Source organism: Nyctibius grandis, chromosome 13 (assembly GCF_013368605.1).
Source record: "Nyctibius grandis isolate bNycGra1 chromosome 13, bNycGra1.pri, whole genome shotgun sequence".
Lineage (NCBI taxonomy): Eukaryota > Metazoa > Chordata > Aves > Nyctibiiformes > Nyctibiidae > Nyctibius > Nyctibius grandis.
Window position 1 is genome coordinate 16,378,366 of NC_090670.1, and position 26,508 is coordinate 16,404,873.

Here is a 26,508-nt window from a genome sequence, read left to right on the forward strand (position 1 = left end):
GGGCACAGAGGACAGCGAGGGAAAGGGGCTAAACCCAGAAAGCCATGGGCCAGAGGGGTGGGTCTGGGACCGACCAGCCCCAAAGCCACGGGCTGGAGGGATGGGTCTGGGACCGACCAGCTTCCCTGATGGCTCCAGCTCCCTGGTGTAAAACCCACCCTTTTGGCCCATGAGAGCCCAGCAGTGCAGCTGCATTTAGCCACCAAACTGCAGGCATGTGGTGACGAGTTTTCACAGTGTCCATCTACTTACAGCACAAGAAAAGTCACTTTTTAAAGCTCAGAGGCTTTAGCTGCAGGACGAGGTTCCTCTGCACGCTGCCGGTGTTCGGAGCAACACTGACATGCAGCGGCTGGTCAGGCGGGGAAGCTCTGCTCTCCTACACCAGCCCTTGAGCTGGGCATCCTAAAGCCAGGCCCCAGCCCGGGGCCTCGCTGTGCCAGGAGCCGAGGGCTCTCCCCAGCCCAGGTGCCCCCAGCCTCACCCAGCTGGAGCCCAGCACATCTACCCCACTGACACAGCCCTGAGCCCAGCAGGACCCCACAGGAAAGGCAGGTCCCAGCCAGCCCCCTCATTTCCAGCACACAACACCCCAGTTTTGCACCCCATTTAAGCCAATTTGACCAACCCTTTCCCACCCGTGCTGCCGTGACAGCTTTCGGTGCAGGGCTGGCATTTTCCGAGAGGATGAGGTGTTTGTTTGCTGTGTGTGCTCAGGAAGATGATTTTAATATCATTTGAAGCTTTCCAACAAATATTGGATTTGAATTCCAAATATGGGCTGAGCAGGCTAATTACCGAAAACCTACAAAATTAATGTAAGAGCCACAGTTTGATCTGAGGCAAATAAATATAAATGGTATTTATTTAATATTCCCCTGCCCTTTAAACAAGGGAAGTTTGCCATATTCAGGCAAAATAGCTTATTATGAAATAGCTGAAGCTGTGACCTATCACAGATGCTGCAGATTACACAGAGCAATTAGAATATCACATCAGACAGGCCACATCACAAACAGGGCTTAATTAATGGGTGCTTTGTAGCAGGTTTTCCCTTGGGCCATGGGCCAGGACAGCAGCAGGGTGCACTGCTGGGGCTGCCCTCCCACTCCTGTCTGTACTTCCCCAAACCCTCTCAAATGTATTTAGCTTGGTTGGTATTTAGCTTGGTTACTCTCCTTTTTAGTAATACTTGCTCACCTCTAATGAGCTGAGTAACTCCTACCTGATTCCCTTCCCAATTTGTCTGTGTCTTCCTTGCACTGTGGGACAAGGCTTTGTAATCTTCTCCCACTGATTCAGAAATAACCTCTAATTAATTAGAACAAAGCTAATCAGAAGAGTTTTACTGATCAAGGCTATAAGCATTACAATTTCTTAATATTCAGTACTTTCAAATACAGCCACCAAGACAACACTCCTCTGTCCCAAATCCCAGATTACTGAACACACAAACTGACCTTCACGGATCACCACGGATGCTCAGCTTTCGGTTCAAGTTCCCTTTCTCCAAATTGTATTAAAAAAAACACCAACAAAACAATAAACCAAAAATCACACAATATTTAAAAGACAAGTAAGCCTTTGTGTTTAATAGTACTAATACTTGATACAAAAAGGTTAGGTTTTTAGCATTATAGTCAGTAAATATTCTAATAGCTATAGGTTTGCTTTGGTTAATGTTGAAACCCTGCAAAGAATCTATTTCTAAACACTCCCGGGAATAAAACAAATTAATTTGCTTTGTGAACAGTACCTGTAGGCCAAGATAATATTCTGCAATTAAAACTGTTAAGTTACAACTCCTAACAAGGCAGGAATTTTAAGCAGGCACATGCTCCATCTCCTCTCGGTCCTGTCATCTTACTTTAGTGTCAACAGCATCATGCACCGAGGCGTGGCAATAGCTCAGATCCCCATCACCTCTGAAAACACCCAGGCTCATCGCTGCAGGCACAGACAAGGGCACGTTAAACGTTTTTTTAAACAGAGAAACAAAATTCTCGAAGAAAAAAAAATATTGCCATATTGCAGTTATTTAAAAGGTCTTTATGTTGTCAGCATAACACTTTCCCCACTGTTTAGCACATATTTTGTGAACCATCAGTTGTTTTAACCACCAGTTAAAACAACTAATTCATTATGAAGTGTTATTAGGCTCCATACTGTTAAACACACTATTAATTTAGCACAGAATGTACCTTACACATTGTAGTATTTTAAAACAGTCATTATAGGCAAATTCTAAACAAACACCGATAGAGCTCCACAGAAACACCAACCCTCGAGCCAAACCACACTGCCTGCCTCAGCTTGATCTGATGATGATGTACAGACTTCTGTCACCAAAGATAGTTCCTTGACAAAGAAATGACCCTCAGAAACCTGAGCTCCTCACATATGGGTTTTTTTGGACAAGGGGGAAACCAGGACATAAAAAAGCAATACAGGTGTGACACTCCATATAGAGCAAACCAGCGTTGTTTAAACACAGCACAGAGCAATCAGCTTATCATTTAAAACAGGATTTAAGTTTTAAATGTCACTCATTTCTCTTATTTTAAAAGTTCACATAAAGAGAATATTGAGCATTTAAATCTATTAAGCATGTTTCTCAGAGCAATCATTAAAAATTAGTTTGCTCTGACAGAGTTGTATTTTATGCACTTCCCTGTGAGCAATCCCCGTTTCCCAAGCCTGTTCAACAAGGACTGATCTTGCCACGTAAACTTAAGCTGATTTGTATCAATTTGACTAGTAAATGTCAATGAACATCTTATTGGGAAGACACAGCCAACAGAAACCCGTTATGGGAACCATCGCTGCTACAAGCATGCTGCTTAGCAGAGGAAAGTAGAATTAAGGCCACAGAGAGCAGCACGGAGCGCTGAGGGCAGTCACACCAACCCCAGCAGGCGGAATGGATGTTCTGCTTGTCAATCTGAAAGTGTAACCTTGAAAAACGTGATCATCCTTTCCTGTTAGAGATTGTAACAAATGAGAACACACTCCTTTAGGATATCCCTACAGGAGTGCGTTGTAGGGACTGGAATACATTACAGTCCTGGGAGAAGTTGAACCTACAAGAAATCTCAGTCTTTGTTATCAAGATCACCACTTTACAGCACTTAAATCTTTCAAGCTACTTAGATCCCATATCTCCTCCAAGAAACTGGTCCTTAACATGACTTCATCCTTTAAAATAATTATTCAAATTAAAGGGACTATGATTAGCTTTGTATTTGCTGTGCCTTTTAAAGGTAAACTTCACTCCAGCCTTTGGGCAGCAGCTATGACAGCTCTCACTACTTCTGCTCATGATCTTCTGAAGCAGCGTAAGGGCCAAGGCTGTAAGGTTTTACAGCTCTGCTAATATTTCTGTGAAATTCCTCCCACTGGCATCAGATCCTCTCCTCCACACCCCAACAGTTTTATTGCATCGATTTTGAAAAGAAAGCAGATCCTTACCAAATGGATGAGGAGCAGAATTTGAATTTAAAAAGGAGACAGAACATACTGTAAACAGAAAGGCTGAAGAGGAACTACATGGTGCAGTCCGATATAGAAACTCAACTTATACGGTGTGTAAATGGCACCAAAATGGGAAGTTTTCTCTCCTCCTCCAGGTCACCACTTCACCTTCTATTGTACCTGCTGATTGCAGAGGCAAAGGAGGACTTAGCTGGAGTTTACAGAAAGCTGCCTGTCTCACGGGGCTCTGGGCAAGCGAAGGAGCAAACGCACTCGAAGTTTCAATCAATCCTGCAGTCCCTGGAGCGAGAAGTGGCTGTAGAGAAAAGGGTACAAGAGATACACCGTCTCCAAAACTGAACAAGAATCTAGCTGTCACAGCAGCTCCTGTGTTTTGGTGGACACATACTCCTTGGGTATTTAAACTGCTATGCCCAGGCCAAAAAAGCTCAGCTTCCAATTATACCTTTTTAATCACTAAACAGTGAACAACATCTCTAGACAAGACATTGGATTCTTCTCCAAAGAACACAAACAGGTATTCTTTCACAACCCACATTTTGTAGTTTAAACAAATTAGTGATCATTTTTACTGAAGGAAACCCACATCTTTGGGGGGTGGGGGTGGAAATTAGTCACAAATGTGACCTAAAGACTTCCAGACCTCAAGATTTCTTACCCAGGTGCACATCTGATATGGCAGCTTCAAAGGGACATACCATGCTATGTCTGAAGCCAGGCAGAGTCCTTTTTTTGTCAGGCATTAAACTAAACTGGTCAAACTAAACTAAGACATTTTCAAGACACTCTTAAGTCAGTCTAATTTAACTAAATTAGGAAATGGGGAAAAAAAGAAGTGCCAGAGATTTTAATGAGCTTTGGATGAGGGACAAATGCCTGAAAAGAAAGATGTAAACTTGACTGAAGGCAGGAAGGCAAACCCTGAGCTCAAAACCACTGGAGAAGCATAACATATGTCACTTCACAGCAGGCACCGCACTATGTTGACTGACCCTTTGCATCTGATCAGCAAGCAGGTACCGAGGGCTCCTAAACAAAGACAGGAAACACCTTCCCACAACTCCAACTAGTATCAAATTTTCGTAACAATACATAAAGCAATAAAGTGACCACACACAGAATGATTTACGACCCATTGAGAAAACTATTGTTTATTTAGAAAAAAGGTTACACTGGTAGAATTCAGCAGATAAAAAAATTCTTTTTTTTCTTTTTTTTTTTAAAAATGTCATTGTGAAACTTTTCAGACTAAAGGTCAGCAATAAAAAGCTCCTGTAGCTGTAATTGAAACTTCCATTTATTTCAGTTTTGAAGAAAGCATTTCCAATCAATCTAAAAACAACATGACAAACAAAAGGTGTGGCAAGGGACAACTGAGCACAGGTTTAGGTTGGGATGGAAGGGACAGGGTTCGTTCTTTGTTTCTTTAAACAAGTCAACGTTGTACACATAATATACAAATAATCCCTAAGCATTGCATCAAAACAGTGCTCCCACTTGACTATTTTTTTTTTTAGTCACTGATATTAAAAACAGGCCAAGTAATAAATAAAAACTGAGTTTAAATGAGGTAAATCCAAAAAGGTTCAATAACTGTTTATTTGTGGTTTTCAAACATCTAAAAGAATGCATTTCAGATTGAAAGAATTACTAAACTCAGGCAGTATTTTTGACAACCTAAAGTGGAACTCTGTACACTTGAAACCTCATTTGCACTATGGCAACTGTTTGTTTGCAGCACATTGTGCTAAAATATGGAATAGGTAACACTTTCAGCCAGGTACTGAAAATAAATGTGTAAGAAACTAAGCAACAAGTTAAAATACAGTAATGTACAACTCAACAATTAAATCCTCAGCATGGGGAAATAAAGCAGAGAACTGAATAATTTAAGGAGATGCAGATGGGTCCTCTTCATTCACAAATTTCTGTGCAATCTATACTCTGGAAAATACATTTCTGGTCACAGCTGGGTATCTTCCCATTTCAATCTCACCTGCAACGAAGGCACAGATAACTGGAATTAGATGCTGTTCAAATGAATACTGATCTCACAACTTAGCGTTTTACTCCGTTCACAATTCAAAGAATGAGGTGGAGAATAAAACTATTTTCATCAGTCATTCATTCCCTAACTCTAGTTTAATCCACAGCAAGAACGATATTAATGTGAGCACTGCATTGTAAGTAGTGAAACACTAATTCGAAGATACAAATAAGAAACAAGCAGTCACTTGTGAAGGTAAAAACTCTTTCAGAAGTACAACCCCCTCAAAATATTACTATCTCTAAATTAGGCAAGAAATAAATGCAGTCAGACGTTGTACATTAGGAAGAATGTTATAAAATATTTAATAAAAAGGAACACAGGATTAGATTCCACAACTGTTGCTATAAAAAGCATTTTTTCATACTTCACGATGCAAACGATGGGGTGTTGTCAGTATTCTAGGCCAGATGCTCCAGTTCAGCCCATTACATAGCTGGATGTGAGTTTTACTGTGCAACTGACCTTTACCTAAGCACTTGTTGCTTAAATCACGATGTAGTCATAAAAACACAGTTGTGCTTTTTAATTGGTGACAATCCTCACTTGATATTGAATTGCTGGTCAAGATAAAGCTTCACATTTTATTATTAAAGAAGCTGCAAGTCCTCAGGAGCGAACATCTACCAAGATTGCCTTTTTTTTCAAAAGTAACATTTAAAGAAATGCAAAAAAACCTGATCCAGCCATTATTGTCTGATCACTGTGGATATGAAGGACAAAGGGTCAAAAAAAGTCCATGAAATTCTTTCCAAAGAGTGCTCATAATTTTCAGTTTGGAAGCCATTCACAGAAGCATCTTCTATTATTTCAAGATAAAATAAAAATAAATAGCACTAAGAAGCAATAACCTGAACTCCTATCCTTCTTGCTACCAACATCCTCCAAAGAGCACACGACATCAGCATGAGCTTTGTTACCCAAAACCCCTCCACACATCTTCCCTCAGCTTCAGTGGCTGAATGAGCAATGTCACCAAATGAAACTCTTGAGACCCTTTTTCCAGTAACCCCCCCTCTGCTTTTTAAGGCCACAATCCATGTGTGGAGACTTTTTTTCAGAAGACAGTTCTGGATGATCAGAAGATCTCAGAATTCAAATTTTGTTTTTTTGTTTTGTTGGACCTTCATCAAAACACACCTCTAAGTGTTATATAAGCCACCGTATAATCCTTAGGCCTCCTGGAAAATAATTCCCAACAGCAAAGCGTTTACACCTTTCAGATTTGGTCTCTGCTGTTTTAGCTAGACAGAGGCAAACAGAAGAACTTGGGTCTATGTCATGGTCTTTCTCTGACACCTACAGCAAGTGCAGTCACTATAAGAAGCAACGTTAATTTGAGAGTCCACAGACAATAAATCTCTCCAGTAAGTTTTGCCATATAATATCACCTTAAGTATTCTCAAACATGATACCATGTAATTGAATTTCAACAACAACAAGGTTGGAAGGGACCTCTTGAAGACAGTCCAGCCCAACACCCTTGCTCAAAAAGCAGAATTAACTAGAGAAGGTTGCTCAGGGCTGTGGCCCGTCAAGTTAGGTTTTAATTACCCTAAGGATGCCAAGGATGGTAGTGGAGCTGCCAAACTATTGTAGTTTTTGACCACCCTCATAGTAAAAAGATTTTCCCCTCTCCCCACATCTTTAAATGGAACTCACAACAAATCGTGTTTGTGAAAGGTAGCACCAGTTTCTAGACCAGCCAAGACAGTCATGAAAACAAGGCAAATTTTCAGCCTCATCAATCCTTCTTCAGAATTTGAGACAAAGGAGGATTTGTGCATTTAAAAATGCTGTCTTCCCCCTCTCTGTAACAGTATCAGTTTGATAAAAAGGAAAACTCTGCCTGCCTTCTATGTTGTTCAGTAGTCAGAACAATATTACTCTACAGAAGCAATAATCTCAAGCTGTGAAAAATGTGTGACTGAATAAAAAAATTGTTTCTACTTCATTTCTGCTTGTGTTCACTTTGAGTGCTCACAGAATCTACAAAGTTTTCACAGAAATAATTCATCAATTCTAAACAGAACAAACATAATAATTATAAAGCACTTGGACAATTTGTGAACAGAAAGAGAAGCCATATTCTTTGATATCTGTTCAACACTATCTGTTATTTTCATGTTTACCCAACATACACACACTTTTTAAAATGTAAAATTGTCCACTGCTTTATGTGGAAAGATTGGTAGCGTTGTGTGACTCAAGTTGGGTAGGGCAGGTGAACTAATTTTAAGTTCGCTGGGGCACTTTCCTTCCCAAATAACTGAAAATTAAATATTCTGAGACGTAAAATGGCTACATGCAAAGAGGAGAAAAAACCCACCCTCGTATGCCTAAAATTAATTTAAGTCTCCACATATTTGCATAGGTCTGAAAAAAAAATTCAAAACACTGACAGCTTCAAAGAACAAATTTTTTTTTCTAAAAATCTCCAATCTGAATATGCGTTACTAAAAATACTCTGAAGTTTTCTTTCTGCAAATAGTCAATGCCTCCAGGCAAAAGTTTTCCTTTGGCTTCTTTCTCCTCAAATCTGATCAGATAAAAGATTAAGCAGAGATAATGAACTGACTTACTACACTATACGGCAATTTGGTTTAAAAGGTAGTGCTTTTGTTAAAGACATAATAAGAAGAGGATACAAACTTGAGTTTCCAACATATTAGGCAATATATTCTTAATTAATAGATAGATTATCAAGACTCATGACTATCAGGATCACATGGATTCACCTTTGGTTTTGTATGGCAACCTTTCTTGGAAAAAGTGCCAAACATGCAACTACACCAAACACTGCTGACTCCCCTCATCATGGCCCTCCCTACCCCCCCCCAAAAAAATACCAACCCCAGAGCATCTATACAAGGGAATGTGGTTTTCCCTGGGATAGAATTAAAAAAACCTCCAACAACAACCAACTATACAAAAAAAATAAGTACCTAAAAAAATCCACCCAAAACAACCAAAAACCCATCCTGGGTAATTTTAGCCCTTTCACACTCAGGCTGTTTGGTTTGTATATCCTTTACTAGTCAAAAGGAGCCACAGGAGATACAAGTCCAACACGGTAAATCATAAAAATTTTTACCTTGATTGGAACAATGTTCATTATCTGTGTTTGTCTGAAGATTTATGAGTAGATTCAACATTAAGGAAAAAACAAAAAATATATATTTTACTACATAAAATAAAAGGAAGCTCATTTTCTGTGCTTTTCCTGAAATGTTCATGTATAAAAGGATATTGTTTCTTCTCTTCTTTCCCTCCAGTACTCTCCCGTTTTTCTTTCTTTTCTGTTTTTTCTTTATCATGTCTTGATTCCTTTGAAAAACACACATATGGGAAATAGTTTATTATAGTATACATTGTACAGTCTGATCAAAAGGATACGTATTTAAAGATACAACTGGCCACACCTAAAAAAAAAACCCCATCAGTCAGAATGACAGTAATCAGCTTCTACGATTTTTGAGATTATTGTAATTTTGTCTTACAATTCTGTGATAACTGCTATCACTGCAGAGTTACAAGAACTGGGAACTATTGTTTGGTGTTTTACAAATATGACTACAACATATTTACCTGTTTTCACAAAAAAAAAGTTGTGCTGACACATGCACTTGAAAATCTGAATACAAGCAGGCTAGTTTATATGTAAATTAACCCTGCTTTCATATATTTGCTCACCAAACCAGTCTGTAAATATACTTTAGATTTTGAATAATCTAGAATAATTTCTGCATTTTCCCAGCTACTGCCAAAATGCAATACTGCTCCAATTTATCCTGCCAAGAGTGACTGCTGAAATATAGATTAAAAAAAGATACCAGAATTTCCAGAAGCGTTTTCCTACACATTCACAGTGTATCTTTTTAATTTAGGCCATAAAGCAGCAATAAAATTTAGGAAAAAAAGAATCTGCTTGTTCTGTCAACAACAAAAAAATCAAATCAACAAAATGAGAATAGCTTATTTTACCTTTTTGCTACCAGAAGAGCTCTTCTCCATCTTTTCTACTTTAATTGAATCACCTTTCTCTTTTCCTGAAGATTTTGATTTGCTCTTCTCCTTCTCCTTTTCATTTAAGCGAGGGGAATCGGAAGGACTTTCACTTTTACTATGCTTTGAAGAACCAGCTAAAAACACAACAGAAAGTTGTAATACACAGCAAGTAAAACCCTAATACACACACACACAAAATAGAATACGTACTTGTCCCATTTTCCTCTTTGCGACGTTTAGCTGACTCCTGCGGTACCTCTCGGTCACTGTTTGAATGATCCTGGCACCAAATACAATTATGCAGATGTTAAAACATTTGAAGTAGCACCTGCTTACAATGTTAATTCGGAGATCTAATTTTTGAATACTTAAAATGCAACTGAGTTATTACATCTCGTGTAAAGTTTCTTGAGATCGGTTTTGTTTGGAGTACATTACTGGAAACCGACCTTTGAAAAAGTAACAGAACAAAAGAAAAACAGCCCTGATACGGATCACTTCTGCTTGGATAGGCTGTACAACCAATTATTACTGCAAGGACTTTGAACAGAAAGCTTTCCAAGTATATACCAACTTTCTAAACTAGTTCATAAAAATTTCACCAACCCTTTTTCGATCTTTCCTGTCCTTTTCATCTTTCTTCTCTCTCTCTCTGGATCTTTCCCTTGACTTGTCCAAATCTTTCTTGTCCACTTCTCTCTCCTTACTCTTGGACATTGTTGGAGTAATGTGGTTAATGTAGTGCTGTTAAATTAAGGCAATATCACCAAATATTAATATGTATTCTTAGATGTGTAAATAAAAAGTCTTACTCTAACATAACAGATCTAGCTCAAAGAGCAAAATTAAGCATTAATACTTTACTAGCAAAAAAAAAAAGTTATTAAAGACACTTCCAAACTTGTCATCTATAATTTAACCTATAGCTTTGTTTTCTCAACACTGGAAATCGAAGAGCACTTTCTCTTAACTGAAACACTCTATTAAATACACACAACGTTGTTCACCAGTATTGTTTGATACATCAAAACAAATCAGATCACAGTACTATTGAAACAGGATATGCAGATTCCTGGACTGCCTTAACACCTGCAATCTTGCCTGGAGTGAATGAATGGAATCAGCTGCTTAAACAGGTTCTAATTAATTTGTAAAGAACAATCTTAAACCACAAAGTATTTAAGCCAATATTCTGAATAATGTGTTTTTTCATCTAAAGTAACACAGATTTCCATCTTAAGCCTAACCTTCAAATTATAAAAGCAGCGGAACATAGAATTGTTTTTGCTCTGTAATGTGTTCTAGATTGTTATTCCACTCTCTCTTCTAAGCAATTTTGTAAAGCTCTGTATAACATACTAGTTTCACAAAGCTGAATATTTTTAATATAAACTGGGGTCGCAGGGGAGGAGAATAGACATTACTGTGACTTATTTTCAAGTATAACACCTGACAAAGTTTAAATGCTACTGTGCATATATATAAGGTAGCACATGTATTATATAAATACTGATGCATTTCAGTAAATAATTCTGCTTTTTTAAAGGCAATTATATAGTTAAGATCTTTCAAAGAAATGTTTTTCATAGAATACCAGTAAGAGTATATTTTACATTAAAAACACCTTTCCTTGGTATTTTATATATTTAACTTACAGCAACACACAGATTTAAATGAGTATACTTTAATCCTCCCCCAGTTCCATAAGATACTTCTTCCCCCAAATAAAACTGATAGCTTTTAATTAAAATGTTCTCTGTATTTCTATTTAGAGAGACCTCTTACTGAAAAGGACACGAAAGAAAGAGGTAAGTGGAAGATTAGTATAGAGCAATCTAGAAATCACTCGAACCAAACCAAATATTAATAGTTTCAAATAATTTTATTCTTTTAATTAAATTACTCCTGTCCTTTTCCAGTTACGGTAAATGTTTAACTTACCAAAACTTGATGTTACTGGTCCTACATTAAAAGTCACACTGACAACGTTAAGTCTCTTTTCCTTTTATTACTTAACTGCAATTTTATTACCCTCCTATGCCAGAGACTGAACCTTCAATACTCCTTTCACTAGATACTTTTCTTTCTGCTTTCTTCCCCTCACTCTTCTTTTCTTGTTCCATTTCCTACATCGCCACTCCACAAGTAATTGTATCCTTACACCCTTTTTTGCTGTCAACTTTTAACAGTGACTTGCAAATATGTTTTTCTATGCAGCTCCACTCAGCTATCTCCCAGAGATGCTTTCCATGTGAGAAAGCAAACACGTAGCTCTGCTTTTTCCTATTCCATTTCTTAAGTTCCCATGGTTGTTCAGGACAGATTCCACTGCTCTTCTACCATCCCAATGCAGTGTTTTGGAAAACTGCATCCCTCCCACCTCCCTTTACAATAAAAGGATGGGTTTAGCTCATCAGGCTTTATCAGCTTGCTTCTAGAAACGCTAACTGAAACCGCATCAAATTTTGGGCACTGTTGTATGTTGTGCAACTTGTGCAAAGGGCAAAGCAAGAATAAACACAAACCTAACTCAAGTCTGGCACCATTTATTTTATAAGCTGCAATGTAAACCAACATTTTAATGGTCTGGCCCCAGAAACTGGGCAAAGTCAGGAATAAAGAAAGCCTACAAGCATACAACAGCACTAGACTGCTACTAACATTCAGCAGAAGCTGAACTCATAAATCTTACAGGCTTCTGAATATCCCATCCTTACTGCCATGTACTTGTTGGGGGAAAAGAAGAGCATTTAACTTATCTTACACCATGTATAGGGAACATTGTCAAGAGTGCCTTAAGTCTGTTAAAATGGCACTAAAGAATGGAATTAGTTCATTAAGTGAGAAAGAACAGAAAACAGCATTTAGAGGAGGAAGGAAAGGGTTTGACACCCTCCATCCCCCGAGCACTTGACAAACAATAAATCCATGAAAAAGTCACACATCTGCATACACTTCCAGCTAAGTCTATACAAGCACTTTACAGTAAATTCTAAAATATAACTTTTCAAATTGACTACAAAAATAAAGTTGTTCATTGATCATTTAATTACAAATAGCTCCACTGCCTGCTTGATTACCACATCAGTGTGTTAATAAGTAAAATAGTTTTAAATAAAAATTTAGCTTAACTAATGAAAACTTGATTTGAACCTTGACTCATACAGTAAGGGAGGGAAAAGTAAGATTATATAGACTACCATATACCACACTTCAGACAGATGTGAGCTCAAGACAAATATTATAGTTTTATAACTTCAAAAACCTTAAGTATACAAGATATCATGACAATGATTTATAAATAATTTTTGAAAGTATATGGATTCAATCTATAGACCCTATAATTTCACCAATTGTAAAAGAATCAAAGGATGCTTCCTATATACACTCTCCCTGTAAGCAGGTATGGTTGGTACTGGAAATATTCAATTAAAAACCCATCAGCAAGTGTCCATTATAAAATCAGAGCTACTTTGAATTAAAACATATGAAGTGTTCTGAACACTCCATTTATACAAAGAGAGCTACAAGTAAAATAGCAGTGTAAATATAGACTAGGAAGTAATAATCCGTTATGCATTTTTAAATTAAGCAAATATAAGTAATCCTAGATAAACCCAGAAGTTAGCCAGAAAGTCCAAGTGGTTGGCATTTTCCAAGCGATAAACACTTGTGGTATTTAGTTACACATTGATACTGACCGCATAACCAAAAATCTTAAAACAACTTTAGAAGATTTGATCTATTTCCTATGAGCTACACATCCTAATACATTAGCAAGTTTACAGTATTTGTGACTGTTACTATGCAAGTGGTCGAGTTTAGAAAAAGCAACAGAATAGCTGCAGAATTTGTCTAAAATAACACTATTTCAAAATGTCATTCACTCATTAGCCCGCTCTACTTCACGCTTGTCAGGCCACACCTGGAATACTATGCTCAGTCTTGGTCCCTGCTATACAAAAAAGACGTGGACAGGCTGGGGAGGGTCCAGAGAAGGGCCACAAAGATGATCCAAGGACTGGGAAGCCTGCCCTCTGAGGAAAGGCTGAGAGAACTGGGTTTGTTCAGCCTTGAGAAAAGAACATTTACGGGACACCTTATCGCTATGTTCCAGTACTTAAAGGGTGGCTACAAAGAAGATGGAGGCTCCCTTTTTACAAGGAGTCACATGGAAAAGAAGAGGGGTAATGGGTACGCGTTACTCCTGCGGAGATTCCGATTGGACACAAGAGGAAAATTTTTCACAATGAGAACGATCAGCCATTGGAATAATCTCCCCAGGGAAGTGGTGGATTCCCCACCATTGGACACTTTTAAGATTTGGCTGGACAGGGTGCTGGGCCATCTTGTCTAGACCATGCTTTTGCCAAGAAAGGTTGGACCAGATGATTCTTGAAGTCCCTTCCAACCTGGTGTTCTACAATTCTATGAACTCCTGAAAGCATTCTTTAGCACTTATTCTCATAAGATACTGAATCTGAAGTGCATTTACAGGAAGCAAACGCACATAGATGATCATTTAGGAGGCTGTCTGTGATGCTTAGAAATGTAGTACTATAGCACTAAAACATGAATACAACAGTAGTAAGGGGAAAGAGCACTGATATTCCCAAGATATTTAAAACTGAAAGTATTTGAGACATAACTACTGTTTTTTAATTGGTATCAAAAAAAGAACTAACTATTCTAAGAAGTATTTTAACTGCTCTATCACCTCTTCAGCCAAATAAATGGCTTAATCATAAAAACATTTCTATAAATTTACAAATTTCAGAGAGGACCAGAAAAGATACTGACCCATAAAGTCTCTTAAAAATATTGACAGAATGGTAAATTCAGGGGATTTTCATTATGTTGCTTCCATACAACTATCCCTCTCTCCTGTACAGAGGTCCTCTATAGCAGACTGAAAAAATCCCTCTGTTACTACACTAGCATTTACAGGAATGGAATTTGAATTTTCTGATGGGGTTTGCCACAAGACCAAAAGTTAAGTTATCTCTGCAACAAAACAAGAAAGTAAACTTTGGTGGTGTCTAAAAGATTCAAACCTTTGCTGAAGAGTCCTTGAGTTCGTTGAGGTTGTCCTGTAGAAAATGAATGGAGATGACACGTAAGCTGGAATAGTTTTCAGAAACCAGAGGAACTGTGGGAAGCATGGCTGTACCCTTGAAACAAAAAGCAGCTACTCCTTCTGGAATAAATCTTATGTTAATATTGTACACCGAATAAAGCTAGGAACTGAAATATTTTTTAAAAAGAAAAGAGAAAAAAAAAAAGAGACAGTCATATCTACTCTCTAGACCCAGTTATTAAGTAAACTACAAAATGTTTATATCTAATTCTTCACAAAATAGTGAAAAAAACACTCTCCCTCCAAGATAAAATATAAAGAAAAAATAGTCTTAACTCTAAATACAGCTGAACCACAGGTGAAACAGATTTAAAATGTTTTTAAACCTGTATCTTTTCCACTTTCAGTTAAATGTGGTATAAGTCACTCTAGAATGACTTTACATTGCCATTTACAAAAAACAGGCAAGAAAAACTTTGTCATTTTGTGTAGTTATCACTGTCACCTGCTTCCTCAAGACTAGTAACAGCTATTTGAGTTCTCCAAAATTAGCCTAAATCTTTCAAGTAAATCTTACACAGAAAAGATGTACTCTTTGAAAAACCAGGAAAAAAAGAAAAGTTTGTTCTAAAGTTGGTAAGATGGAAAAGCTTGTTCTAAAGTTGGTAAGATGGTGAAGTTTAAAGGCCCACATAATCCATCACAGTGCTCTTGATGAAGTATTAGTAACTTACAGTTTGAAATGTTCAACGTACTGCAAATTCAAAGATTCCATGAACATAGATGGTTTAGAAATAAAACAGATATGGAGCAAGGAGTGGCTACCCTGAGTCTTCAAGTAGGCTACGCCCATGGTTTTGTGCTGCGCTTGAATGCTTGGGGTTTCTCTTTGCTGGGTAGTAGGCTTGGTTGCCACATCTGGTTTTATCGTAACGCAGGGCTCAACATGGTGGGAACCCATTGGAAATAAACAAACCTCGAAGGGAAGGTACAACAGAAGCTGCATGCGCACTGAATATACACAACTACAGGAGAACTGATCACCAAGGAGACTTTAAAATGGAACTCCTTTCAAGACTCCTCCTTAGAAGGCACATATCGGTATGATGCTCATCAAGAAGCCTGATGAATTCAGAGGTATCGTACATCCCGTATCATCCAGGAATCTTCAGTGCTATAGATTCTTCAATAGAAGTGCAGAAAAATATGCTCCACTCTGCTGCAAAGACTCATTTGCTTGTAGCTACGATTGCACTCCAAAAAAACTGACTGCTTAAAACAATGAGGCACTTCTGTGTAAAAATTCTCTTGCAATTTCCAAACACTATAAAATTTGTGCTAGGTCCTTGAAGCATTATTTTGGTAATTAAAAATATTTTTATAGAAAAAAAGACAGTCCGCCAATAAAGAAAAGGAATGCATTTTCTAATGCAACATAAAACCTCCAGTGGTTCCAGTGTATACTTGGCACAAAACTTGAAGGAAGTCGAACATTGGCATCCCAAACTTGTGAGCCTAACATGGGTGCTGCCTTCCTCAGGCTATACTAACCTTTACTGTTGAGGAATGTGATGGAGAAGAATGTGTATCAACTTTGCGGCGTTTTTGTTCTGAGGAAAGAAAAGAACAGCAGCATTATTAGAACACATTTAAAGAGGATAATGCAATAATATGGCTTTCTGAAGTACCAAAATAATTTGAGTTAGAGTTCAAGTTCACCACTATGTAAATTGTGTTTTTCTTAAGCTATCTTGAGTCACCAGCATGCTTGACCCTCTTTATGGAAGTTTGCAGGAAAAGTGTAACATGTGTAAAAAGTGTAACTGCTGCAAAATTACGTTCATTTCAAACTTCCATTTTATCTATGTCTGTACCTGAATTTCAGAGTTGCTATAAAGACCTGGAAAAGGTGAACCCAAAGAAAAGCATTACAGCCCTCCTTTACTCGGTTTGCCTTAAGCCGTGCAAGTATAAAACTCAACATCAGCCTCAGATCATAAGAACTTAAGAAATCAACATTAAGGTTTTGTTAACCCTTAATACAAGAAGGAACTGATAAAGCTTCCTGTGTCCTTCTTAAGGACACCGAGGCCTACATCTTCCATGTCCCATTTTCTTTCAATTCAAAGGTTATGATGAAACTTTCAGAATACACTCTTGAGGATTTTGCATTAAATTTTTGCAAAACTTGCAAGGCCACAGTTATACAAATACATTTTAATAAAGGCCATTTAGACTTACACTAAAAAATTATGGCCTTTATGAAAATGAGCACTCACTGAAGACATGTGAAGTTCACACATTCACACAGTTTGCCTTTTGGAGAAATCCTGACTACCTACTTTCTGTGCTAACTGTATTTAAAAGCCAATGCCACAACTCTAGCTATTATGGAGCAATTTTTTCTCACCATCTCCAGCATTATTTTGACATTCAGTAATTTTCCACTGACACATTCTATTTTTTTTAGGCAAGAACAGCAATTAAATATGCAAACTTACCCCTTTCAGATTCTGATGTTTCTGATCGGGGAACAGGTGACTTCAAGGACCCAGCTACTGGGATCTTTTCTCCTCCTTTAACATTTTCCTTGGATTTCATTTCCTTTGCTACATCTCTTTCTCTGGACGGCTCCTTTTCTCTCTCCTTTTCTGCAGCTGACTTTGACTCAACGATGGTAACAATTGTCTTGGATTTTTCTTCTTTTGAAGCTTTTTCTTCTTTCTTGACTTTTTCCTTCTCTTTGTCAGATTTTGGCGTTTTCTCCTTGATCTCTCTTGCTTTATCATCTTTGTTTGCCCGTTCTTCCTTTGGTTTCTCTTTCCCATCCTTCCCAAGTGCCTTCATCTCTGGAGCGGCAGCTGGAGTCTTGTCTTTTTTCTCTTTATCTTTTTCCTTCCCACTTTTTTCTTTATCGTCTTTCTCTTTAATAATTTTGCTGCATCAAAAATTAAAAGGCCAATTAGCATGCATACAAAACCAGCTCTAGTTTTATCACAAAAGAGTTTTACTTCTGATGGTTTGATAGAACCTCCTCAAGCAGTCACTGTCAGATTTCAGATTTGCTGTCTCTTTACGAGAACAGCAACAAGCAAATGCTCTCATTTGTCTTATCTTTATTTAGCTAAAATGGAATGCATTTAACAACGGTGTCAGATCAGTACAGCTGTATATTTTGGAAGAAATAATCTCATTTATTAAGCTTAGAAGAAATGGAAACAATTTATATGGAAAGTAAAAAAGAAAAGGCAGCTTAGTTTCAAGTATAATTCTATGGTTCGGAAGGAAGAAATTAGAGAATGTTAAAGAGTAGTTTTTCTCACCTATTAGAAGCACTGTTTCCATTGGTTGTTGTCACCTTTGGTGCAGCATTGACAGCTTTATTAATAACTTTCACCACACCCTGAGACTTCTCCTTTAGTTTATCTGTTTAAAAAAGGGAACAGCTTTATTTCAACAAGTTAATACACATCCTACTGGTTAAAATAAAACAAGTGCCTAAGCACATTCATGTAAGATCATGTATAGTTAACAGTTAAAATAGGTAATCAAATGCAGACCACCCTCTCCCAAAACCAACTAAAAATAAAGAGCACACACTGACCCTATTTAGCATTGCATTTATATATTTTTTTTTCAGTTTAATGAGCCAAACTTTGAGAGAGTAGCCTGTAATGTCAGAAGAATTCTACTGAAAAATAAATAAATAATAATCACAGGTTTGTTTACCAGTCTCCTCAGTAGTGCCTTCTTCCAGTCTAACTGTATTTACTGTGAGAGATGTAGGCATCCCAGCACCACCTGGCCCATTTTGTACTGTTGCAGCTACAGCATTCCTGGCAGGTGGGTCTTTGTGGTGGAATTCATTTTCAGGTATCATGAAAGGCTTCCTACTTTTCAACTGCCCAGAATAGCTGTAAGTCGCACAGATTGTTAAATATGCACATACATAAAGCAAAACATGGGTTGAACTTTAAATGAGGATCTAATCTAACAGTTCATCTGTTATTTATTTCACAGTTTTTCCCAACTGATATGCAGTTTCTTCCCCCTTTATCGGTGAGCTCAAAAGACAAAAACCAAAACAACAAACAACCAAAAAAAACACCAGACACAGAAGCAGCCCTACCTCCACACCCTCTTCATCACCACCACCACCACTCACACACACACACATCTGCCAAGCACACAGAAGAAACAGTCTACTGACAAAACTTAAAACTGTTAGGGCAACCTGAACTGCCCCTCAAGCATACGTGGATGATTCTGCATTCATCACAGAAAGATGTAAAACATAACGAAGCATTTTAGTTTAGCACTTTAAAATTGTATAAACTTCCAAAAATCTAAGTGGTCTTGCATCAACAGCCCTTGGCTTTCTTCATTTTACTCTCCCTCCTATCTACTTGCTGCTATACTATTTCTCTAAAATTAAGCTATGCTCTTGTGAGTGGAAATCTTTACTATTTAAATTGTTTTACTAGAGTCTTGTAAAGGAAATTAGTGATCATCCAGCACAAAATGAAAGTTTTCATTCATCTCACTGCCAGCCCTGAGATGCAGGATAGCGAAATCTTCTGTGATAAGGTAAAAATCAAATGTTAGGACTGTAACAGTTCCGAGTCTTTAGAAGCTTTTCATGATCCACTTTTAACCACTTTCTTAAAGTAAGGTGTTGTTACCCCATAGCCAATGCATATAGATCAGGTCTCTTCTCTTTCTCTTCTTGACATATCTTATGCACTCTTCTTTCCAAGGCTTGGCCCAGGTTCAGCACTTTTGGATACCACGGAAGGATTTTGGTCAGCACAATCAGGATATTTCTGATATGTGTGTATTCACCCGTTTCAAGGCAGTGCACAGAAGCCTAGAACGCAAATTAAATCTAATGAAGTTGTTTTTTTTATTAAAAGCTCCCAAAAAACTAAGTTTTTCAGCATCTTTATTTACCTTAGTTAATTTATAGTGCCATTTGTGTACCACATGTCTAAAATTCTCATAATCCAATTGATCAGCTTTATTTCCACCATCAAATCCAGTTGCCCGTAATATAGTTACGAAGCCTGGATAGTTGCCGCATTCCTACACGCGCATAAAAAAAAAAAAAACCAAACATTTTTTGGGAAGCATAAAAACAATAATTCTGCAAAAGTTAATTGATAACTGAAGCACTTTTTCACCGATTCTGCTAAAGACTAAGGCACAATCACACTTTACAAGACTTACACACGTACTTTCTTTTTAAAAGCTTATTTATGTTGAAATCTTAGTTGTGTGTGAGAGAAAAGATTATTCACAATTTAACTAGCTTTTACAAGGACTATTATGGGAGTTTCTATATACTCCCTAAACTATCTTCAAGACAAGCAGTGAGAAAATCAGAAATGTGAGGGGTTTTTTAGCCACTATATTTTTTTAACACTATACAAAGTTACTTCTATTAAAACTACATGAACTACAGAAACAATTCTAAGATTACACCATCAGAAAAACTCAATCAATGCAGTGTTTTTAAATCTAACGATTTAACTCAATCCATTTTTATTGGGCCGAACTACACAAGTGGCCATTATATATTCTCATGAGCGAACATGTTTATAACTTCCCATACCTTTTCATATATGACTCTGTCACTGTGCCATCTAGTCACAGTCTCCAGCATATAGCATAAAAACCTGCCATATCTACTAGCTTCATTTTCAGTGCAACTTGCAACTGTATATATAATATCAGAGAAAACCTGTGAAAAGCAGTAATAAAAAGTTGCAGTTACTTTATTGAATTACAAAAGGAATAAGAACCAATAAGAATTTCAAATTTCTCTCATCTAAACCACCGTTAAGCTGGTTTCTAAATATAAAGGAGGTATCTTATAAAACATTCTTAGTTTGTTTTCAAGACTTTATTACTTCACACTTAGCCCAGAATCTAAGCACTGCACATAGCTGCTTCTGACACACAGTTTTCCATAGTTAAAGTGTGTCTTCATTGGCATATAACTTTTGTTTTCAAACTAGTAATTTATTTGAGCAGGCAGAAGTAAACATCTAGCCAAGCTGATGCAAAAGGATTTTTTTGCCTGGCCTCCACAGGTTCATCAGACAGGGCTCATGCAGTTGCCCACTTTTGTGACCGAGAACACGCACTAAATATTTGAGTAAGAATGCTCTTTTTGCACCCATGAAATCAAAGCAGATACCTACTTCAAATGTCTCATCTCAAAGGAAATCAGACAATCTTAATTGAATGTTCATATGACAACAATCTTCGCCATAATACAATACAGCCCCATACACATCCTTTTAACCAAAGCTCATAGTCAAATCTGTTACAACTGTACAGATGATGCTCTAACTTAATAATCTGACTTCTTATAGCAGTAAGTGCCAGAATGGTTCCGATACCCCGGAACAGTACAGTCAGCAGGTACTGTTGGAACTGAATGCATCCTGCAAGATTCTTCCATCTACGTTCTCCACCTTTTTCCTCCTCAGGAAAAAAAGAATGGCTATATGAACAGTGAGAACAGCCTGCACAAATGCCTCCTCCAACTGCCCTGTTTGACCCAGAAAGTCAGGCTGCTACTGCTATCAAAAGTACTCCCCATGTCACCATGGGAGTCCCTTCCCATGTCTCAGCAGTGATATAAGTTAGTCCACTGTCTGTAATACCATTCACCAGGGTGAGAAGGGTCCTAAGGATGCTGCTTGTGGGGCACAAGGAAGCTGCTAGTACAGCAGTAGGGCACACACAGCTAAAACAGGAGGGTTAGATGAGGCCGCAGAAATGCAGACCACTGGAAGGTTGCAAAACCTGAATGCAACTCCTATGACTGCTAATGACTTTGTTCTGAAACTCTAGTCTCATTAGGACAAATCAAAAACAAAATTTCTTGAAAATAATCCCCTGAAGCTCTAGGAAAACTTGGTTTGTAGAATCTGAAGTACAAAAGGGAATTTTTGATTGTCACAGATTCTAGAATTAAACACAGGTAATGATTCTGTTTACCTTTTTTGGGAGGCAGGGGGGAAACTAGTTTTGCATGCTCATAATAGCAATTAAGTACATACACACACACAGTTCTAGCTACTTACTCTGTCATAGCAGAGAAGTGTGGAGAAGTTGGGTGTTTTCTGCTGATGCACCAGCTCTACAAAGTGAGCACAATAAACTGCATCGATTGCCGAAAAAATGCATCGAGGAAATATACATAGTTGCAAAAATTTCGTGATAGTCTCATTTTTGGTAGACTCTTCAAAAACAAAGAAGTTGAGAGAAAAAAAAAGGAAGAAAAAGAAAGTTAATGGGTTAACACTTATCTGCCATAAGAAACATTTGCATGCTGTTTCATTTTTGTGGTGCTGTTCGGCTGGCACAATACTTACCCTTGTCATTGGAACAGGGTTTATGTTACCGCCCAAACACTGGCATATTGCTCATCAGAGGACTCAAAGTAAGTGAACTCAAACCCCTCATTGAGAGCTTACACGCCTATTTCTTGCAATGTAGCAATTATCCTAACTTCTAACTGCAGTAAATAAGTGCAAGCCATCTTGCAATTACAACTTTCCACTGAATTGGTCAATCTCTTATTTATTTTCTAAATTAGTGCAATATTTAAAAGGTCTTGACATTGCAAGAAACAAACAAAAAATCCCCCTGAAAACCAACTACTCGGCATTTGCGGCAAAGACGCATTCTAATTAAAAGTTTACCTTGCGACATACCTCGACATATAAAGAGATCAAATTTCAAAATCAACATTAAGAGTATTAGCGTAAGCTGAACTTTTCGTTCTGGGGACGGTGATGATTACAAAAACATTCAGAGTGTTTCCCCTGCACACACTTACTTGCCAGAAGCCAGTTGTCCTTCTCTAGTTTCAGTCTCTGTAGAACTCTCTGCACATGCTCCAATTGCTTCTTCTCCTCTTCAAGGAGCTTGTCCTGAAGAGCTGTGCAACGTTCTTTTTCTTTTTTCTTTTTATTTGGAGGCTATAAAATGTCAGTGCAACTCACTTAGTATTATACTAACACTTGCTATAGATAGAGCAATTAAATTCCTGATAATGCTAAAGAATACTTGAAAAGCTTTCTCTTTCACGAAATAATGTTCTGCTCTAGTAATCAACTGATTTTATGAACATTGTCTGACTAAAGTTAACACAAAAGCAAACAGCTAAACCACAGATACTGGCGTCAAAGATTGCTTTCTGAAACACAGATTTTCCAGTAATTTTCACTTAGTGCAGTCACTGGTACTTTTAACACAGAAATTATAAGGAGGAGTCAATCCACATTGTGAATGTGACAAATCAGAATGCATGAATCATGTGACAAAACCTCCCAGATCTAAAAGACCTTAATATAAGGTTTCACAAAAAAGGTCTTTTAAGGTTAGAAAGTTTAAACTGGACCATAAAACTATATAAACATACCATTTCCTGATTGTCATCTATGGCTTTCATCTGGACTTTAAGTTTATTGACTTCTCTGTCATAGCTACTGTGTGGGACGGCAAGGTCATACATTGTCAAAGACCAGAATGTAGCATAAAACTGAGGACTGATGTCATCCCAAACCTTGGGAAGGTGCAGAGAAATCACAGCATCATGAACAGGAGCCATCACCAGCTCACACGATGTAATGTATTTGTGAACTTTGTGCTGCTGTTTATTTCCCTTCTCAGCTTTTTTTAGTTCATCATACTTTGACTATGGATAAAAAAAAATGAAAAATTAAAAATTTGTAATCTTTGTACACAAACAATATAATTTAACTGTTACAGTATAATTTAACTTTTCTCAAAAAACTTCCTATATAACAAACATTTACATACATGAAATGTCATTTATGTACATATAGCACTGAAGAATATTGTACAGAACTTTTAGTATTCATCCATATTAGATGGATATTTCTTCACTGATGCTTGCTACCTGTTGTTACAGTAACACATCATACTATACCAAATAAAAATTGCTCTTGACATTTAACATTTTAGATGCAGAGACAAATATATTTCTGACATTCCTGAGATACCACACCTTTTGGCAGCTGCAACATTTTCCTCCACAGCAAAAATCCATCTAAAACATCTGCAGAACAACTTACACATTTGGGGTAATGGGGAGGGAGAGAACTACTGATCACCTCAACTGTCAGAATAGATTACTTCATTAGCTACAACTTCTGTCAATTGTGTGAAAGCTGACACATGGGCCATATTTTCTATGAAGATAAAGGATAATCTGTTCCAGCCCACAGCTTCTACCTCTACTCATAAAGCTTCTGCAAGTTTTATTTAGTAAACTTAAACTTTAGCAGGAACCTAACACATGTATCGATAACATGTAATATAGCAGCACTAACAGCAGGCAAACAGAAGAGTTCTACTTACTGAAATATGGTGTGCATACATTGGTCTTGAGAGGAAAAATGCAGCATCATGAGGTGTGTGAAACTCATTACAGAGAACGTCAATAGAAGGCACTCGCTTAATGTAATCCTCTGTGCTTAGATTGGATGCTAAAAATCCACCAAACTGTACCAGGGTGTCATGGCACTACATGTGAAAGATACAGAAAGTTAGCAAACAGTATTACTTTTTTCAAAAGTGAAGTTAGGGAGAGCTTGAAGGCTTTTAAAAAAGAAAAAAAAAAGGAAAGTTAACAACACATAGTACAGCAAGAATTTTCTTATGGGGGAAGAGATGCTAAATTTTCCATGCCACATACTTCTGTCGCTCAATGCTGACTAACTATCTGCACCTAAAAAAAATTTTAAAAAAGCACCCTACAAAAATCCAGCAGAACTGTAAGAGAATTCTGTTCTACCAGAATGAAATTAAAGTAGTTCCTACTGCCTAAGGGAACAAAAGAATTCAGGCTGCTTCTTTAAAAAAAGAAAAAAAGTTCATTCCTCTAAGATCAGAAAAATATAAGAGCTGACTTAAGAACTTAACTTTTTATGACAACAGATGTTTTAATCTTTCACTCAGAAGTCACTTGTCAATATAATATATCTTTAATACACCCATATATTTTAATAATGAGATTACTGCAACTGATTTTGAAAATTCTTATATATTTATATTTACTGTGCTGAATTCTTATATATTGTGCTGATACACTAGACGTTACCAAAGAAAAGGAAAGGTTCTTATACATGTCAGTGTTTTTACTTGCCTGATCATACAGTTTTCCCACCAGCTTCAGATGTTTTTCCCCTCCCTCTTGAAAGATCACACCGTTTCTCTGTTGAGCCATAAGCAGGCACAGTGGAAGAGCAAGATCATGGTCCAATAATGCATCTTTCAGCCTCTGAGAAGATTTTTTTGTATTCCTGATTTGGCCAAAGTATCCACCCTGCATAGTACAGAAAAAGTTGCCCAAGTTTGGAAATAGTGTATCACAAATGGAAACCATGTGTGCTTCTGATTGCAGAAATATTGATGAATTAACATCAATACAATTTCCTGTCTGCCAATACAACTGTCTCTCTGGATCCTGTACTGCAACGTATGTATATAAGAATCAGAAACAAACTAGTCTTGCATGCTATTAACTAAACTTTTACAGTAAGCAAACAGTGACATTTCAGCTCAGGCATCATGACACTGCATTTTAGACCTACGTCTGCTGTGATCTGCTCAAAGTCTCATCTCTGTTCAATACAGGAACTTCAGATTTTGGTTCCGATTATAGCTATTCAGCTCCCTAGAGTTGAGTCTAGGTCAGACTCAACTAGGTCTTTGATGCCAAGGCTGCAACAGTTTTAGTTGTTAAAATAGTTTAAGATGTTACTCCACTCAATAGGGAGCTGCCACCACCAGAGAAGGGCTAAAACAGCAGGACTGCACAACGTACAAGTTCAGTGGCTGCTATAACTCGCAGGCTCGTCACAGAACACTGGATAAGGAAGGCTGCTTTCATTAATATGAGATGCTGTGACGCACAACGATTAAGGCTCATGTATACATTGCCTTGGCTGCCTGTCCGCAAGGCTTGTAAGCTCAATGTAGTGGGAAGCTCTCTGATGAAAGCAGTAACACCCTTCTCAGCTATGCTGCCAGAGTTCATGAATCAGTCTTTAGAACCACCATTAACAAGCAATAGCTATTATTAATTAAATTGAACACGAACACACCTCAGCTTTCAGTTGTTCTCCACCAGTCATGGCTTCCAATTGTTCTATTGTCATTTCTTCTGTAATTTCGATCCCTGCCATTTTCTGTACTACCTCTTTTAAAATAAGCAAATCAAAGCTGCACAGAGAACAGAAAAATGGAGTAAAAACAAGATTTAAGAAATGGAAGCTATGACATTCAATACATAGTACAAAGCAACGCTATGATGCACGTTAAAACAAGTAACATTTTAATTTTTTTGAAGAATAAACTAGTATGCTGAGTGCACAAGGATTTCTATATTGCAAGTAAAAAGTTAGTACTTAAAAGCAACGCAGGCATTCAACAGCTGGATTTCAGAACCCCTTCAGAACACCTTACAGAACAATTTCATTGTTTTTGAAAATAACAGTGTGGTTCTATAAACTTTGAAGTATCAACAAATTAATCACAAAGTTTATTACTCCCTTCTGTTGCTTTACATGCTTCATCCTGTATCTGTACAGTTATTTAATGAACATGGAATATTTTAAATTTTATTAAAAATTTCTAGAATAGTACACAGCCTTAGAAATTTACTGGCAAAATTAGTCTAGAGAGGTTACTTGGAACATGGAAAACATTTTTACTTAACACACAGAATATACAAAACACTCCAATAATCATCTCGTCCAAAAATTAGGCTTTACTTCCTGCTCTGAATTCTATAAAGGCAATGACTTTTCCTCAGCAGTAGTAAATTGTATCATGATCATTC

General features: G+C 37.4%; 1 protein-coding gene across 5 annotated transcripts in view; it reads right to left on the reverse strand.

The window, feature by feature from the left end:
* Nucleotides 1–4,629: 4,629 nt before the first annotated feature.
* Nucleotides 4,630–26,508, reverse strand: part of THOC2 (THO complex subunit 2) — a 51,650-nt gene continuing 29,771 nt past the window's right edge. For 4 of the 5 annotated variants that reach the window (XM_068411786.1, XM_068411785.1, XM_068411784.1 and 1 more), the window contains 20 exons: nt 25,772–25,889; nt 24,811–24,990; nt 24,024–24,188; nt 23,062–23,337; nt 22,477–22,618; nt 21,719–21,876; nt 20,236–20,364; nt 19,575–19,706; nt 19,307–19,491; nt 18,354–18,538; nt 17,948–18,050; nt 17,126–17,562; nt 16,176–16,234; nt 14,602–14,637; nt 10,154–10,291; nt 9,758–9,827; nt 9,524–9,681; nt 8,790–8,866; nt 8,634–8,681; nt 4,630–5,488 (listed from right to left, as the gene is read on the reverse strand). In XM_068411786.1, coding sequence (XP_068267887.1) covers nt 8,654–8,681; nt 8,790–8,866; nt 9,524–9,681; nt 9,758–9,827; nt 10,154–10,291; nt 14,602–14,637; nt 16,176–16,234; nt 17,126–17,562; nt 17,948–18,050; nt 18,354–18,538; nt 19,307–19,491; nt 19,575–19,706; nt 20,236–20,364; nt 21,719–21,876; nt 22,477–22,618; nt 23,062–23,337; nt 24,024–24,188; nt 24,811–24,990; nt 25,772–25,889 — 2,776 coding nt within the window. In that variant the 3' untranslated portion in view covers nt 4,630–5,488; nt 8,634–8,653. The remainder of the gene's footprint in view (nt 5,489–8,633; nt 8,682–8,789; nt 8,867–9,523; nt 9,682–9,757; nt 9,828–10,153; nt 10,292–14,601; nt 14,638–16,175; nt 16,235–17,125; nt 17,563–17,947; nt 18,051–18,353; nt 18,539–19,306; nt 19,492–19,574; nt 19,707–20,235; nt 20,365–21,718; nt 21,877–22,476; nt 22,619–23,061; nt 23,338–24,023; nt 24,189–24,810; nt 24,991–25,771; nt 25,890–26,508) is intronic. The other variant, XM_068411783.1, reaches the window with a different exon arrangement.